Raw genomic sequence first — 15,280 nt, forward strand, 5'->3', positions numbered from 1 at the left:
GAAGTTGTTAGACATATGCAGTACAGAGGGAGATAGATTAGGCTTCAAGTATAGTAAGGAAAAATCTGCAGTCATGACATTCAATGAAGAGGGCCGCGAGCATAGAATACAGGAGTTCGTGCTAAAGGTAGTGAATGAGTACAAGTATCTTGGGGTGTGGATAAATAACAGTGTTGAGTATCTGACAGAGCATGAAAAATATGTAATGAATAAAGCTAGTAGGAATGCAGCTGTCATGAAAAATATGGCACTGTGGAATTACAATAGGTATGAGGTGGTAAGAGGGATCTGGAAAGGGGTGATGGTCCCTAGCCTGACCTTCGGGAATGCGGTCCTGTGTATGAGGCCAGATGTTCAAGCAAGGCTGGAAATTAGGCAACGGGGAGTAGGGAGGTTAGCTTTGGGAGCACATGGCAATACACCAAATCAGGGGGTACAGGGTGATATGGGATGGGCGTCTTTCGAGAGCAGAGAGGCTAGCAGTAAGATAGCATTTGAGGAACGATTGAGAAGGATGGAGGAAAAGCGGTGGGCTAGGAAAGTTTTCAGATACCTGTATATAAAGAATGTTGACACGAAATGGAGAAAGCGAACTAGAAAATTGACAAGCAAATATCTGGACAGCAGTAAGGGGGCAAATCAGCAATTATCGGTTAAGAAAAAGGTTAAAGGAACAGAGAGAGCTTTGTGGAAAACAGGGATGCTGACGAAATCGGCACTAGAAACATACCGGACCTTTAAACAGGAAATTGTCAAAGAAAATATCTATGATAATTGTAGGGGAAGTTCTTTGTTGTTTGAGGCCAGGACTGGAGTTTTGCGGACTAAGAAGTATAGAGTCAGGTACCAGGAGATAGACACTTTGTGCATTGCGTGCGGAGAGGAGGAGGAAACGGCTGAACACTTGATACTTTTCTGTAAAGGGCTTCACCCTACAGTGGAAGGCAGCGGGGCTGACTTACCCAAGGCATTGGGGTTTAGGGATAGTGAAGGGAAAGTGGATTTTAAGAGGTTAGAAGTAACCAAGCGAAGGTTATCTGATTGGTGGCTAAAAGCAAGACAGGAGTACAATTTCACAAGACATGGCTAGGTGGCTTGAGCCACCGCCCGATGTAAAGGGTTCAGCCGTATCCATCCATCCATCCATCCTACAATTGTGACTTTATCTGGTCGCCTGCGCTCGCTCGCGCAGACGAGAGTTTCACCTCCTGTATAGTCTTGCTCCGTGTCCGGAGGCGCCCACCGTGCATCTACCCCGTCACTCGAGGCTCGCCACACACCCCACATTGCCGCCGGAAAGGAGAAGAAAGTAAATAAACTAAAGCGCTGAGACGCTGGGGATACTACGTAGCCATGATGTGTGTGTACGTCAGCATTGCTGTCACGTGAGCAGAACCGAGCAACGTCTAAAAAACGAGTCCCGTCTGAAGTATATGAGTGCCTGAAAAAAAAACGAAAACAACGGAAGGGGGGGGGGGGGGACGTTCTTTTCGTTTTTTTTTCATTGCCCAGAGGTAAACAAACACGGCCAAACTTTCTGAACGGAGTTTTCCGCACAGTATAGCAACCGCTGACGTCAGTCGCATGTCGGCTACTCCGAATTCCCCCATCGTCTGCGGCGTGTGAAACTGGTCCAAGTTCGGTAATGCGCACACCAAGTTGCGCAACAGGCTCGCGGAGAGCGCATGCAAGAAGTTGCCTACGTTCACTCGAACCTCAATCTGAGAAAAGACGCACAAGCAGCCATTTCCCTACGTAGCAGTGACGACTGATGCAAATAATGCTTTGCGTTGATTGTATTCAATGCAATATGTCACCATCTTTTTCTGAAAAGGCTTTGCTACATCTTTGTTTTGGTGCGAAAATATAATTCTTTACTTATTTCTGAGTTAGTGTAAATGTGCCTAATGAAACGCGTTCTCCTTTATTTCCCAAATTTGGTATTTTTTGAAGAAAAAAAACACAAAGAAAAGAGTTATACTTTTTTTCCGAGCTCACGGACTTTCTTGAAATTTTATATTTGTAGTCTGAAGCAGTCACAAGGGAATCTCTGCAGTGGCGAAGACAAAGACGAAAAAGGTGGCCCTCTCCCCACGTGTGCCTTCCCTCTCGCCTTCCTTCTCTCTGCGGTGACGTCATCACAGCGAATTTCTGATTCCCAAGAACAGTTGTACCCAGAGCTGTGACTGTGAAAGCTTCAAATTACGCGTAGATTAGGGACAGCACACGTAGCGAGCTACAGAAAAGCTAATGATAGGGGGTAAAGTTAGGAAACACGAGGAGAGCCACGTGGGTTAGGAAGCAAGTTCGAATTAATGGCAGCCAAGCTGAAATCAAGAAGAGGAAATGGAGTTGGGAGGGGAATGTAATGCGCACAACAGATATCCAACGGCCTTTTAGGGTAACATAGTGCATTCAAAGAGAGGTAAAATATAGCAGAAGAGGGGGCGGAGAGAGAGATAACGGTAGAAAATTTGCAGGCATAAACTGGCCGTGACTGGGGCAGGACAGGGTAAAATGCAGATCAGTGGGAGAGGAGTTTCTTCTGACGTGGGCGTAGCCTGGCTGATTGCGATGACGGTGAAAATAATTATAACCACTGGGCAACAACCACAACTGGCATATATCATGCGTCCACCGCACAATTTACCCGCCAGTCCTAGTGCCTTAGCATGCAAGCGTCAGTCGGCTATATGCAACGTACGTATGTTGTTATGCCAACTAGCCTCAACAGTCCACACCAGATGTAACATAAGAGGCGTTCCGTCATAATCATTCAGCTACCAAAACTACAACAACTTGGACTGGGCGGAAGTCCTGCCCGGCATATGACTCGAGGTTGTCATCGGAATGTAATGAATGTCCCCAGAATACAACAGAATAAATTATAACGCGTTGATTCCACGGTGAATCAAATTTTATGACAATGAGAGTGATGAACTGAACAAGGCCCTACTGCTTCACATAATAACGGCGAGCAACTAGACGGTGGACCCACAGGGAGAAACATCAGACGTAAAGCCCATTAAGCCAACATTGAACAGTGCAGTGCAGTAAAAACGCGAGAGCCATTTGGTATTTCAGCTTACCTAAACCACTTGCGGTTCAATGGGCGTTATACATTTAATTTAAAATTGTTTGTTAAATTTCGACATGTATTACGTATCCTCCAAAGCAGCCTTCGCAGTAAAAAAAAAAATCCCTTTGTGTTTAAGTTGAAGTGCTTTGTACAACTGATATAAGATGGCGCCACGGTGTTCTGTCTTTGTCGCTTCAGCAGTGATGACCACTTACCGATACCACTGGCGGTTCAGCGGAAGTTTCAGATTTCGTTCAAAATTGTACGCCACACTCCACAATGGTTTACGCGCTCTCCAATGTGCCCATGGAAGGAAAGAACTCAGGAGAGGCAGTTACGTCACATTTTTTATTGCGAAAGCAATACTACGCCAGGTCTAATCGCCCGTCGCGTATGCCGTACGCCAGAGCCGGCGCTGCGCTTGGCAGGCGTATGTCCGGACCCCGTAGAATATCTGTTACGGGTCCCATTGGACTTATTAGAGAGTTATAGCATATCGTTACCGTGTTTACTTTACCGTTTACCGGGCCGATCTAGCGACATGTGCGCATGCGCCGCCACTTACCGGTCCGTTAGCACTTTACGGAATCTCTTTTAGCGTTGCGGTGAGTTAGCGTTCGCTCATAAACAAACATGGCGGCGCCCTGCACGGCCGCTTCGGACCAAATAAAACACCGCCGCCGCGTTCTTCGGCGCCATTTCTCGCTATAAATGAAGGCATTCGCTTTTAATTTGCAAACTCTCACTCGTACGTTGAGGCTTGAGTAACAACTGGGCCATGTTTTTGAGATTATTTGCCGATTTTTGAGCAGTTAAGCCTAACTATATGTCGTGTACATACCCAAATAGCAACGACTACACTGCAGCTCTTCAGTTTTGTGCCCGATTTAACAGTGGTTTATATTTTCATGATTTTTTTCATCGAAAAAGAAGACTGGTAATCCCCTTACTATATTCATCAGTAATTTCAGAAAATAAAAAGTTTATCCGGCCCGGAGTTGGCGCGCTTTAACTTAGTGCCACTAGATGGCGCCACTGTGTTTACATCCAAATACACAAAGAAGCAACGATGCGGCACGGCAAACAGGTGTCGTAGTTGTGCTTTTTTACAGCGCGCGCAACGCAACGTGCGCTGTGTATGCAAGCTTACTGCGGTTTACGTAGTGAAATTGTCTACTGGCCAGGGCAGGCAAAGGTGTCTTGATTCATGGGCACATTTGAAAAGCCGCTAAGTCGGCTGTTAGCTGAAGTGTAGTCCGTACGTCTTTATATGCAGAGAAAAAGATTATTAAAGTGTAGCATCTCACGTCATAGAAATGATTGCAATGCATCCGTATTTTTTTTCCCTTAAAATCTGGGCACCTGCCATCATCATCACTCGTTTTAGCCATACAGTAACTTGTTACGGGAGGGACGGTACGCTAAAACGACTTCTGGCGTGCGCCGCGCTAACCGGAAAGTCCGGCGTTCGGTGACGCGGTAAACGGTAACGTAAACACGGTAACGATATGCTATAACTGCCTATTTTTGGAAATGTGGCGGAAAGTTTGAAGGTTGCTTCACTTCCGCCACCGGTTGGCCCAGTATTGCACTACCTCCGGGATCGACCTTGTTTTTAGCGCGTCTTTACATCCTGTCTTTCTATCCCATCTTTCAATTCTCCTGCTATCTGCACGTGGTAGCGATTGTGGCTAGTCGTGAGCCAGTGAGCAGGCCTGTGCACTTTCCTTTTCTTTCTTCCTGGCAACCACAGACAGACAGACGCTTGGCAGGTGGTGTGACGTCAGCTTTCTCCGTTGCTATGACGACGCGTGACGTCAGCTTGCTCCCCGCCGCAGCTAGAAGGGAGCCGCTCGTCGCGTGTGCTGTCGCCCCCGAGCCGGCGCCACGCCTAAAGGCGCGAATGTAGTCCGACGTAACGCAAGCAAGCAAGCAAGCGCTGCGTTGCGTTGGTGAAAAAGCACCGTCTATAGTTCGACGCACTGCAGCGGCCAACGTAACCGGCGGCTGCCAGCGTGCCCCGACGGGCCCGGCGCAGACTTGGCTCTTGCTCCGCCACCGGTTGGCCCGGTACTGCACTACCTCCGGGATCGGCCTTATCTTTAGAGCGTCTTTACTATCCTGTCTTTCTATCCCATCTTTCAATTCTTCTGCTATCTGCACGTGGTAGCGATTGTGGCTCGTCTTGAGCCAGTGAGCAGGCCTGTGCACTTTCCTTTCTTCCCGGCAACAATCTATCTATCTATCTATCTATCTCCCTCCAATTGCGCGCCGGCGCCGCCGACCGCGTCGACCCACAATGCATCGCGCGGAGAAAAATGACGGATGCCAGTGCGCGCGGCGTGAGTGGCGCCAGCTGCCCAAATACTGAAATAGTGCCGGACATCGTTGTGGAACGGTTTATCGAAGCCATCAAACAACACCCTTGCGTGTACGACACCAAAAGGCTGGATTTCAGAGACCACCAGGGCGAAGAGAACGCTTGGCAACAGAAGGCGAAGCACCGGTCTCTCAACGGGTGAGTTGTTCCCGTGGAGAGAGCGATCTTTCGCACATACATCGAGCGCCTGCGCTTTTGCCGCAAGCGGTGCACTAGTAACACGAGAGCAAGTTTCTGTCGCGCGGATAACACCCTAGCCATGTTTCATTAGTAGCCGCAATGCCGTGGATGGAACGAAAGGGATGAGGCGACGCAGAAAAAGGCGCGAACGGAATTCAAACTGCCGGCGTGTCGACGATAAGCGCGCGAGGCGGCGGTCGTTCTGCGCATGCTCCGAAGTCGGCGCGCAGCGTATGGGGCGGCGTTTCGGCCGCCCGATACGGCGTTTCGGGGGCACGACACCGACTCTTGCACGATGTTCACCCCGGTATTGGCCTTCCAGGTGCTGTCGTACTGGCTCTCTGCTGGTACGCGCCGTGGCCTGGACCCCTGCCCATCACCTACACTGCACTTCCCGGATTCTCCGGCTCCGTGGATGCCTGAACAGTCATCTGCTGTATCAACCGGACCTGACCGCCCATATTTGGCGCCGCTCGACGCCTTCGCCTGGAAACCACCGCCATCGACTACGTCATCAATCACATGGCCAGAGGCAACAGTATTTAATCTGCGGCACAACGTCAGCCCGGCGGGGCACGACACCGACTCTTGCACGATGTTCACCCCGGTATTGGCCTTCCAGGTGCTGTCGTACTGGCTCTCTGCTGGTACGCGCCGTGGCCTGGACCCCTGCCCATCACCTACACTGCACTTCCCGGATTCTTCGGCTCCGTGGATGCCTGAACAGTCATCTGCTGTATCAACCGGACCTGACCGCCCATATTTGGCGCCGCTCGACGCCTTCGCCTGGAAACCACCGCCATCGACTACGTCATCAATCACATGGCCAGAGGCAACAGTATTTAATCTGCGGCACAACGTCAGCCCGGCGGGGCACGACACCGACTCTTGCACGATGTTCACCCCGGTATTGGCCTTCCAGGTGCTGTCGTACTGGCTCTCTGCTGGTACGCGCCGTGGCCTGGACCCCTGCCCATCACCTACACTGCACTTCCCGGATTCTCCGGCTCCGTGGATGCCTGAACAGTCATCTGCTGTATCAACCGGACCTGACCGCCCATATTTGGCGCCGCTCGACGCCTTCGCCTGGAAACCACCGCCATCGACTACGTCATCAATCACATGGCCAGAGGCAACAGTATTTAATCTGCGGCACAACGTCAGCTCGGCGGGGCACGACACCGACTCTTGCACGATGTTCACCCCGGTATTGGCCTTCCAGGTTAGTTACCTAGACTACGCTAAGGAGACTCGTAGTAGCGATCGTTGTCTTTTCGCGGTGTCGTGCCCCTACGACTTGAAATGGCGCACTGCGCTGCGTGTGTTATGTGACATACTTGCCTTTGATTTGCTATCTGGGCTAATGCTGCTGCTTTCGGGAGATGTTGAACTTAATCCTGGCCCCGGACCAACCAACCTTTCCGATGTTTTAGATGCTCTCAAGCGGCTAGAAGAACACCATGCAGCCATGCGTGCCGACCTTGATCAATTGAAAACAACCCAAATCAGCCATGAAACACAACTAACTGCACTTTCAAACCGAGTAGCAGTGCTCGAATTAGACGAGCGTAAAACAGTATCACCATCAAAACAGGTAGATACTAGCCAGATTAGGCAGGACATCGCTGAACTAAAGGCCGCCAACATAGACGCGAAGAACAGAATGCGCCGAAACAACCTGCTCTTTTTCGGCTTAGATGATAGCGACAAAGAATCGTGGACTGAATCGGAGGAAAAAGTTATTGCGCTGTGCAAAGAAAAACTAGATTTGAATCTAGAACCAAGCGCAATAGAACGCGCCCACCGCATTGGTCAATTCTCAACGGAAAAAAAGCGACCAATAATAGTTAAAATGAATCACTACAAGGCAAAAGAAAGCGTGCTTGCATGTGGTCGTAAATTGAAAGAAACACCTTACGTTATCCGAGAAGACTTCGAATTCGCCACTCGACTCGCTCGCTCCAAATTGGTTCAATTCATTAAGCCCCGAGGGTGTAGCTCTAAGCTTCGATACGATAAACTTATCGTTGGCGAGAAATATTACACCTACTATCATGCTTCTGATACCATAACAGAAACAGATACGAACACCAAGCCCGCGGCAAAGATAAATGGAGCACAGGACAATACACAGCAGGCCTCAGAGCAAGCCAAGTGACACTCTACTGAACTGCATGAACCGATTCCGTCAAGCAATCGTCATTCACCCGCACTCATCAACATCGCTTTTACTAATATACGGAGTATTCTACCTAAACGCCATCAGGTTCACAGTTTCATTGAAGTCACAGACGCCGATATGGTCATACTCACAGAAACTTGGCTGCACCCAGAGATAGAAGACCACGAATTGTTCCCTTCAGACTTCCATTTCACCACATACCGCAAAGACCGCACTAACCGAAAAGGGGGAGGAGTTCTAATAGCCGTTCGTAACACTCTGCAGTCCTCGATTATCCGGCATGATAATATCCTAGAAATGATCTGGGTATGCCTTCACAACGCCTCCGGAAAGCTAGCGTTCGGTGTCTGCTATAGACCCCCAGACAGTCACGTATCATTCCCCGATTCCCTACGCCATGAATTAACGATTATGAGGAATGAGTATCCCAAAGCACCCATATTTCTGTTTGGTGATTTCAATTACCCACAAATTAACTGGTCATTGCTCTCGACACTAAGTTCGACACCTGCAAACGAACAGAAACTTTTTCTAGAACTAACCCTTGACTTTAACCTTCAGCAAGTGATTACAAGTCCAACGAGAGGAGACAACATCCTAGATCTTTTGCTCACAAGTCACCCGGACAACGTAAAATCCATTACTGTCCTTCCTGGATTAAGCGACCACAACCTTGTTCACATCTCTATGACGCTACCTTTAAAAAAGAAATCACCAACCAGCAAACTGATAAAAGACTACAAAAGGGCTGATTTTGATGCTATGAACAATGATGTTGAAAAATTTTTCGACAACTTTCGTTGCACTTATCTAAATCGCACACCTAACTCGAACTAGAATTTGTACAAAGACACCCTACTACATTTGGAAAGTAAGCACGTTCCAACCCTACTTATTAAATCAGATACCAAGAATCAATGGTTTAACAAACGCCTCAAGTCTCTCCTTGGCAAAAAGAAGCGCCTGTATCGAACAGCAAAACTTCAAAATAGTCACTTAGCATGGGAAAAATATCGCTTGTGCGCCCAACAGTATACCACAGAACTGACAAGTGCTAAAGATAAGTTTTACTCTCAAGATTTACTATCAATCCTTCACTCTAACCCCAACAAATTCTGGCGCATGCTATCCAATAAACCACAAGATCGCCATGTACAACTCCTAGATGCTGATGGAGAACCAATCAAAAGCGATGACTGTGCGACCGCGCTCAACAATTACTTTACGTCAGTTTTTTCCGCTGCTAACGTTACTGCTAATGAACACATTCCAGAAATCTCACTCTCAGAAATGCCTAAAATCGAAATTAACCCTGATGGTGTATCAAAGCTTATTGCCTCACTGAAAATATCTACATCTGCCGGCTGCGATCAAATTAACAGTAAGCTACTAAAAAATACCATTTCATTGTCTAGCCAGGTACTGCACCTAATTTTTACGCAATCCTTAGATACCGGGGTTGTCCCTGACGATTGGAAAAAAGCTCAAATTACACCCATATTTAAAGCGGATGACCGCACGTGCCCTAACAACTATCGTCCCATTTCCCTCACTAGTATACCGTCTAAACTACTTGAGCACATTATTTTTTCCAATCTTATGACCCACCTAGAATCAATGAACTTTTTCTATCCGAATCAACACGGCTTCCGGAAGCAGCTGTCATGTGAGACCCAGCTCGCCGAATTCACCCACGACATTCTACAATACTTAGATAACCTTGTCCAGATCGACGCTATCTTTCTCGACTTTTCAAAAGCATTTGATCGTGTTTCCCATAATCTTCTTCTTTTTAAGTTGTCATCGCTCGGCATTCCACAAACTTTGCTCTCCTGGCTAGAGCAGTTCCTTAAAGGACGTAAGCAGTTCACCTGTGTTAATAACTGTCGCTCAGCTTTTTCCGACGTAACATCCGGCGTACCTCAAGGTACAGGCTTATCACCTCTTTTATTTCTCATCTACATCAATGACCTACCGATCAACATAAAAAGATGACTGCGTAATTTACAGCCCCATCCACGGCGCTAGCGCCATTGCCGCTCTTCAACAGGATCTAACCACTATCTCAGCGTGGTGTGACAAATGGCACATGCCTCTTAATCTAAATAAATGCCAATCCATATCATTCTCCCGCAAAAACACAGTTATTGATAGCACTTACAACATAAAATCGGTCGCCGTCACGAGAACATCATCTTATAAATACCTAGGAGTACACATAACATCATCGCTGTCATGGAAAACACACATTCAGACCATCTGTTCCAAAGCATCACGCACACTTGGTTTTCTTCGGCGCAATCTAAAATCTGCATCACCTGAAGTAAAAAAGTTGGCATACATAACATTCGTACGTCCTAAATTGGAGTACGCGTCATCTGTCTGGCATCCATCACAATCGTATCTCATCTCAGACCTTGAAGCCATTCAAAATCACGCCGCCCGTTTTATTACATCGCAGTACTCAAGAAATACCAGCGTAACATTACTAAAACGATCCCTCGGCCTTCAAACACTAGCAACTCGCCGTGTTATTTCCCGTCTATGCCTCTTTCACTCTTTCTTTTATCGCTCACCAAGACATTTGTTGCTGCAGCCACCCCCACGTACGTCATCCCGCCTAAACCACAGTAACCCAATCGCACGCATTAAAACCCGCACCTCCGCAATGACCAGTTCATTTTTTCCCGACGCCATAGTGCTCTGGAATGGCCTTCCCGACAACGCAATAACATGCTCCGATCGCCGCCTTTTCCGCGAGAAACTGGCTAATCACTTCTCATAAACATATTCATACTGCGACACCGAAGTGCCAACTGTTCCTTGTTTTCTTTTTGTATGTTTATTTCTTGCTTTTAGTTTGTATATTATTGTACACTTTTTTGGTACCCCGTGTATTTTTCCCCCTTTCTTTCTTTTGTGTTCTCTGCTACTACCCTCCAACCTGTATGTACGCCCCCCCTTATGTAATGCCTTCGGGCCTTTAAGGGGCAAATAAATGAAATGAAATGAAACCGGCGTAGCGCGACTGACTGCGAGCGACGCGCGCCCGAGCGCTGAACACGTCGGACTATAAATGCGCCTTAACAGGTGGTCTCCGTTGATGTGACGACCTCGTCGCCTTGCTCTCGCTCCGTGGCGGCTTCACTGGGATGTATAGCGGTGCGCTACGCGTTGGTTGATCAGTCTCGCCATGGAAGTTACCGACGAAGGGTATATCTGAATCTAGTTGATCTACTTCTTCGGAACAGTTAAATTCTAAGGCGAAAGCCAAGCAAGCATTCGCACTTCAACCAGGTTTAACGAGAGCTAAACCACAGCCAGTTTTTGAAGCCGCTCCCCCCTCTGCTTGGCCGCCGTCTCGGTGCGCATGCACAGCCACGGCCGGATTCGAGCGGCGCTCCTCCAGGACTATACCAAACTACCTCTATGGAAGAAAAGCTGCGCCCAGATATCTTGTTCAGCGGCGTCTCCTGCATGAGACCCTTGGACATTCGGCGGCACAGGGAGTGTTACCAGCGGACGAGGTTACGCTTGGTGCTGACTTGTATCACTTGGTCGCTGTCCTCGGCGACGGCGCCAAAAACAAGCACAACGCATCAAGGCTTCACTCTTTACTGCCAGCGCTCGGTGTTTATGCATAACAAACCACGGCGCAGTACGCATGTGTTCCTTCAGAGGGGAAGTGCAGGCGTAGTTTTTGTTGTAGTTTCTCACTAAGCAATATGCTTCCTGCCGTTATTGTTTCCGTTCTTTCCCTCCGAGTTTCGTGCCAGAGTTCCCTAGCAGCACCACAATCGACAAGGGCCAAAGGAGAGAAACAAGACGAGGAATAAATAGAACCACATGCTTCAGCTCAGCTAGCTGCACAAACTAGAAGGCAGCAGCGCCTGCAGTGTCCTCCTCGATTACTGAGCAGTATGAGCACGATTTGTTATCAACAAGCCCGTGCTTCCTGGAAACTTGAGTGGCATTTTGTACCATATGTCTTAAACATGCACTTAACGGTACGGCAGTCAATTATAATTCATTCAAAATGAATGAAAATTACGTATATGTAATTACGTACATAAAATAGAAATAGTTAAGCTTGTCTGTAGCCTAGAAGCAAGAAAATATCGCGATCACGCTATAGTGATGCGCTTCTAGCAGCGACGTGCCGCTCACCGGAATGCTGGCAGCGCACCACTCGCCAAGCGCTGCTAGGGCTCACCTGCTGATTAATCCTGTTACAAGTGGCTATATTAATAACCTCTTTAAAATTCACAGTTGTCTTCCGCAACGCCTTTGGCAGGGAAGCACGACAGGCGAGTGCCCGCGCTACGCTTTACGTAGTCAGGTTGTCTTCACCGTATAACAGCGATGTGGCGCCAAAAATGACTACACTAGACGAAGACCATCGTCATACCTCGTCAGGCAGTTTCACAGCACTGGCGCTGCCATCAGGTGCGCAAGGCCTCGCAGCCGACCCGTCTCCGCGCGCGAAAAGAGACCGAAGAGCGCCGGTAGGAGGAGCTCCATTTGCAGGGTGTGGCGCATTGATCGATGTGTCGGATGATCCGTTCAACGCGAGTTCGATAATCGTGTCCAGTAATGCTACTCTTTTGCATTGGTTTTTCAAGGAATGTTCTCACTTGTTCGATATAAGCGACAGTTCGATATATCCGGGCTCAACGTGTCCGGGCTCAGCTGTTTAAGGAAAAAGAGAAGTGCCACGAACAGACCTTCCCAGACGACGCCCCATACTCGGTAAAGCTTCATTACTGCATAGAGCTGCACAGCATCCCTGAGTCCGTGTGAAAGTTCCCTGCGCCATGTGACCTCATCCGGCGCATCTAAGCCACGCCACCGTTCAACAGGAGCTCGGCTCTCCTCTTCCTGTCAGTTTCGTAAACGTCGGTGGTAAAAGACCGGCCACTGGTCTCGACAGCAGGAGCGCTTAGTCAGGTGGCGCCCCATGCACAGCGGACAAGCTTCGGAACACAAGAGGGGGGTGTCTCTTATTTTTGCCCATGACTTTATGTAGTCTCTCTTTTTTCTCTCGCGGTTCATAGCAACTCCATCCGCGCTGAATCGACCACTTCCAGAGCCCGTGTTGACCAGTTGCCACTCAGTTACTACGAGAGGGACAGAAAGGGTAATAACTGGCGAAGAAAACGCCGAAACCCTGTCTAGCCATGATTTTATTTTGTGTGTTCCTCTTGGGCATGAACCATGCGCGGACCAGTTTACGCGAATGGTGCAAAAACGTTGCCACCTGGCCAAAAATTTCGGTTCTGAACAGATTCAAACTTGGGGCTCTGAAATTCTCTCTTTGCTTGCAAATATATGTGAACGCAATGCACGTGGCGCTTTCGAGGAAAAAAACATTTTGGTATGGGTGTCTGTACAAACGCTTTTAGTTTGCGCGGCTGACACCGCGTGCTGCATGGCGCTGAAAGCTGAATGTTACTTGGAAGTTCGCAATCTTCGGGCACATCTCTAATTTTCCCATGGTCGTGTGAACTAGCCGGTGCGAGCGGAGGAATAATGTTTAAGCCAGATTTTGCAGCAGGTAGGAAGAGTGGGCCATTGCAATCGAGATTTTAAACATAAAAAAGTGCACAAGACAGTTAGCAGTGCGTATAACGTTCATCATTAGCAGGCGCGGAGGATAGGAATAATATCAGCAGGCAGGCTTCAGTTTAAGAAGCAGGGGAGATAACTTTTCTCAGCGCAACGATGGTCTTATCGGCGCTGGAGTGGGTTATTATTGAATGGTGCAGTGTGCAACCTCAGTGGTTTGCGGCTGTCAAGAAAATTGAAAGCTACGTCAGGTTTAGGTGGCAACCTCACGTGACGAAGCACGCGCATTTGTAGGTGGCGGTATCGCGTCGCCAGCTGTGCAGCGGCAGCGAGACTTTTGTCCCTGCTCAGCGGTTGTGTTCACGCAGAGATTGCGAATCGCCTCTTGCGACCCCCTCATTTCGCAGGCCTGTACCTCGTTCGGCCGCGAATGCATGCCCCAGCTACGCTCTTTGCCAACCGATCTCGAACTCAGCGGCTACCTCCAGGCGTCGCAGTTTTGGTGTGGTAGGTCGGCCACTCCAGACAAGTGTCGTCGGGACTGTGCACATTGATTTTCCCTCTACACAACAAGAGCAGTGTTCAAGATCCCGTATAAAGGGCGCGTTTTGAATTTTGTGTTTTCTCTAGATTCAAATGTTGGCGCTGAAATTGCACCAACTGATGCCTGTCCGCAGAAACAGCGTACATACATGAGAGCTCGACGTGACCGTAACATTATTAGTTTACTTATGCTAGCATCAGCACCATTCTGCGATGTAGTGTTGGCGACAGCCGTACGAACACCACATGTACGAAGCCGCTTTGCAGAGCCTCTATTCGCAAAACTTATCTGGCATACGAACGCTGTGTGACTGGCCGCAACATGAGCGCGAACAATTGAAACACAGTGCTTTCCGTCACCACAGACAGTGGCACACAACTTCCGGACTTACCACCCATGCCATCTTGGGAATTACGACAGGGCGCTGTACTTTCAACAAGAAAGAAGCGCTTTACGTCGCCTAGTTCTTGTTAACATTTTGTTCTTTGTTCGTGGCTCAATACTGTACGCATCCAACGAAATGCGGTGAGCCCAAAGCTGCTGCATTGATTACGTCTGCGGAGACAGAGCATCGCACCTCGGCGTCAGGTAAGACTCGATAGCTGCTGAGGTTCGACCCAGCTGGCGTCGTGTCGCCGTCGTTCTGAGGGCAACAGGGCGCCAAACTGACTCTCTTCTCCATTAATCAATGAAGCTGCGTTCTGCAAGCGCCGCCTACATCAGGAGCGGTGCCTTACTGTCGCAGGCTGTCATAGAGACATTACCTGCGCTCTCTTGCTTGCGTGGCAGTTCGCTGGGCAGGGACGTGCCATCCTCAGACAGCAGGCGCACGCTTCCACAGTCCTTGTCGCGGAACGCCACCGCGAAAATGGCCCCACCGCGATAACAGGCTACCCGGGTCTTGACCGCTGACGACAGTGCGGCGTCTTCCAGGCGATAGTCCATGTACACGGCCATGTTTTCTCGGTGACGCTGCCCTCTCTTTCTCGTGCGTCTAATTTTTGTTCTGAATTCTTCCTCCTCCTAATTTAAGCTCTGCACAGCAAGATTTGGCGTCGAAGACCTCCCCGTCTTCCCTTCGTGAGCAGCTGCAAGCACTCACTCGGAGTACTCGGAGCAATGAACCACCAGTTACGGAGCCTTCCTTCTAAGGCTCATCCAGCGTGGACAAAAGGAAATAACTTAGTTCCTTCGACGAACGCTGCTTTCTTCGAGTAAAAGGGGGTCTATGTGGCAGCCAAAGTATAAGCAGCTGTCGTTGCACGACGGAGTCGTCTTTTTTCCGTAGCCGTCAACGACGCGTCGTGGTATGAAAGTCTAACTTGTGACCGCTTGAAGCTTCCATTGAAG

General features: G+C 48.9%; 1 protein-coding gene across 2 annotated transcripts in view; it reads right to left on the minus strand.

Moving 5' to 3' along the window:
- rempA (intraflagellar transport protein rempA) overlaps positions 1–15,280 on the minus strand; it is a 50,846-nt gene extending 35,566 nt beyond the window's left edge. For both annotated transcript variants that reach the window (XM_077636388.1, XM_077636395.1), the window contains exon 1: positions 14,695–15,280. In XM_077636388.1, the coding sequence (XP_077492514.1) occupies positions 14,695–14,742 (48 nt within the window). In that variant the 5' untranslated portion in view covers positions 14,743–15,280. The remainder of the gene's footprint in view (positions 1–14,694) is intronic.

The sequence above is a fragment of the Amblyomma americanum genome, chromosome 1 (assembly GCF_052857255.1).
Source record: "Amblyomma americanum isolate KBUSLIRL-KWMA chromosome 1, ASM5285725v1, whole genome shotgun sequence".
In the NCBI taxonomy this organism is placed as follows: domain Eukaryota; kingdom Metazoa; phylum Arthropoda; class Arachnida; order Ixodida; family Ixodidae; genus Amblyomma; species Amblyomma americanum.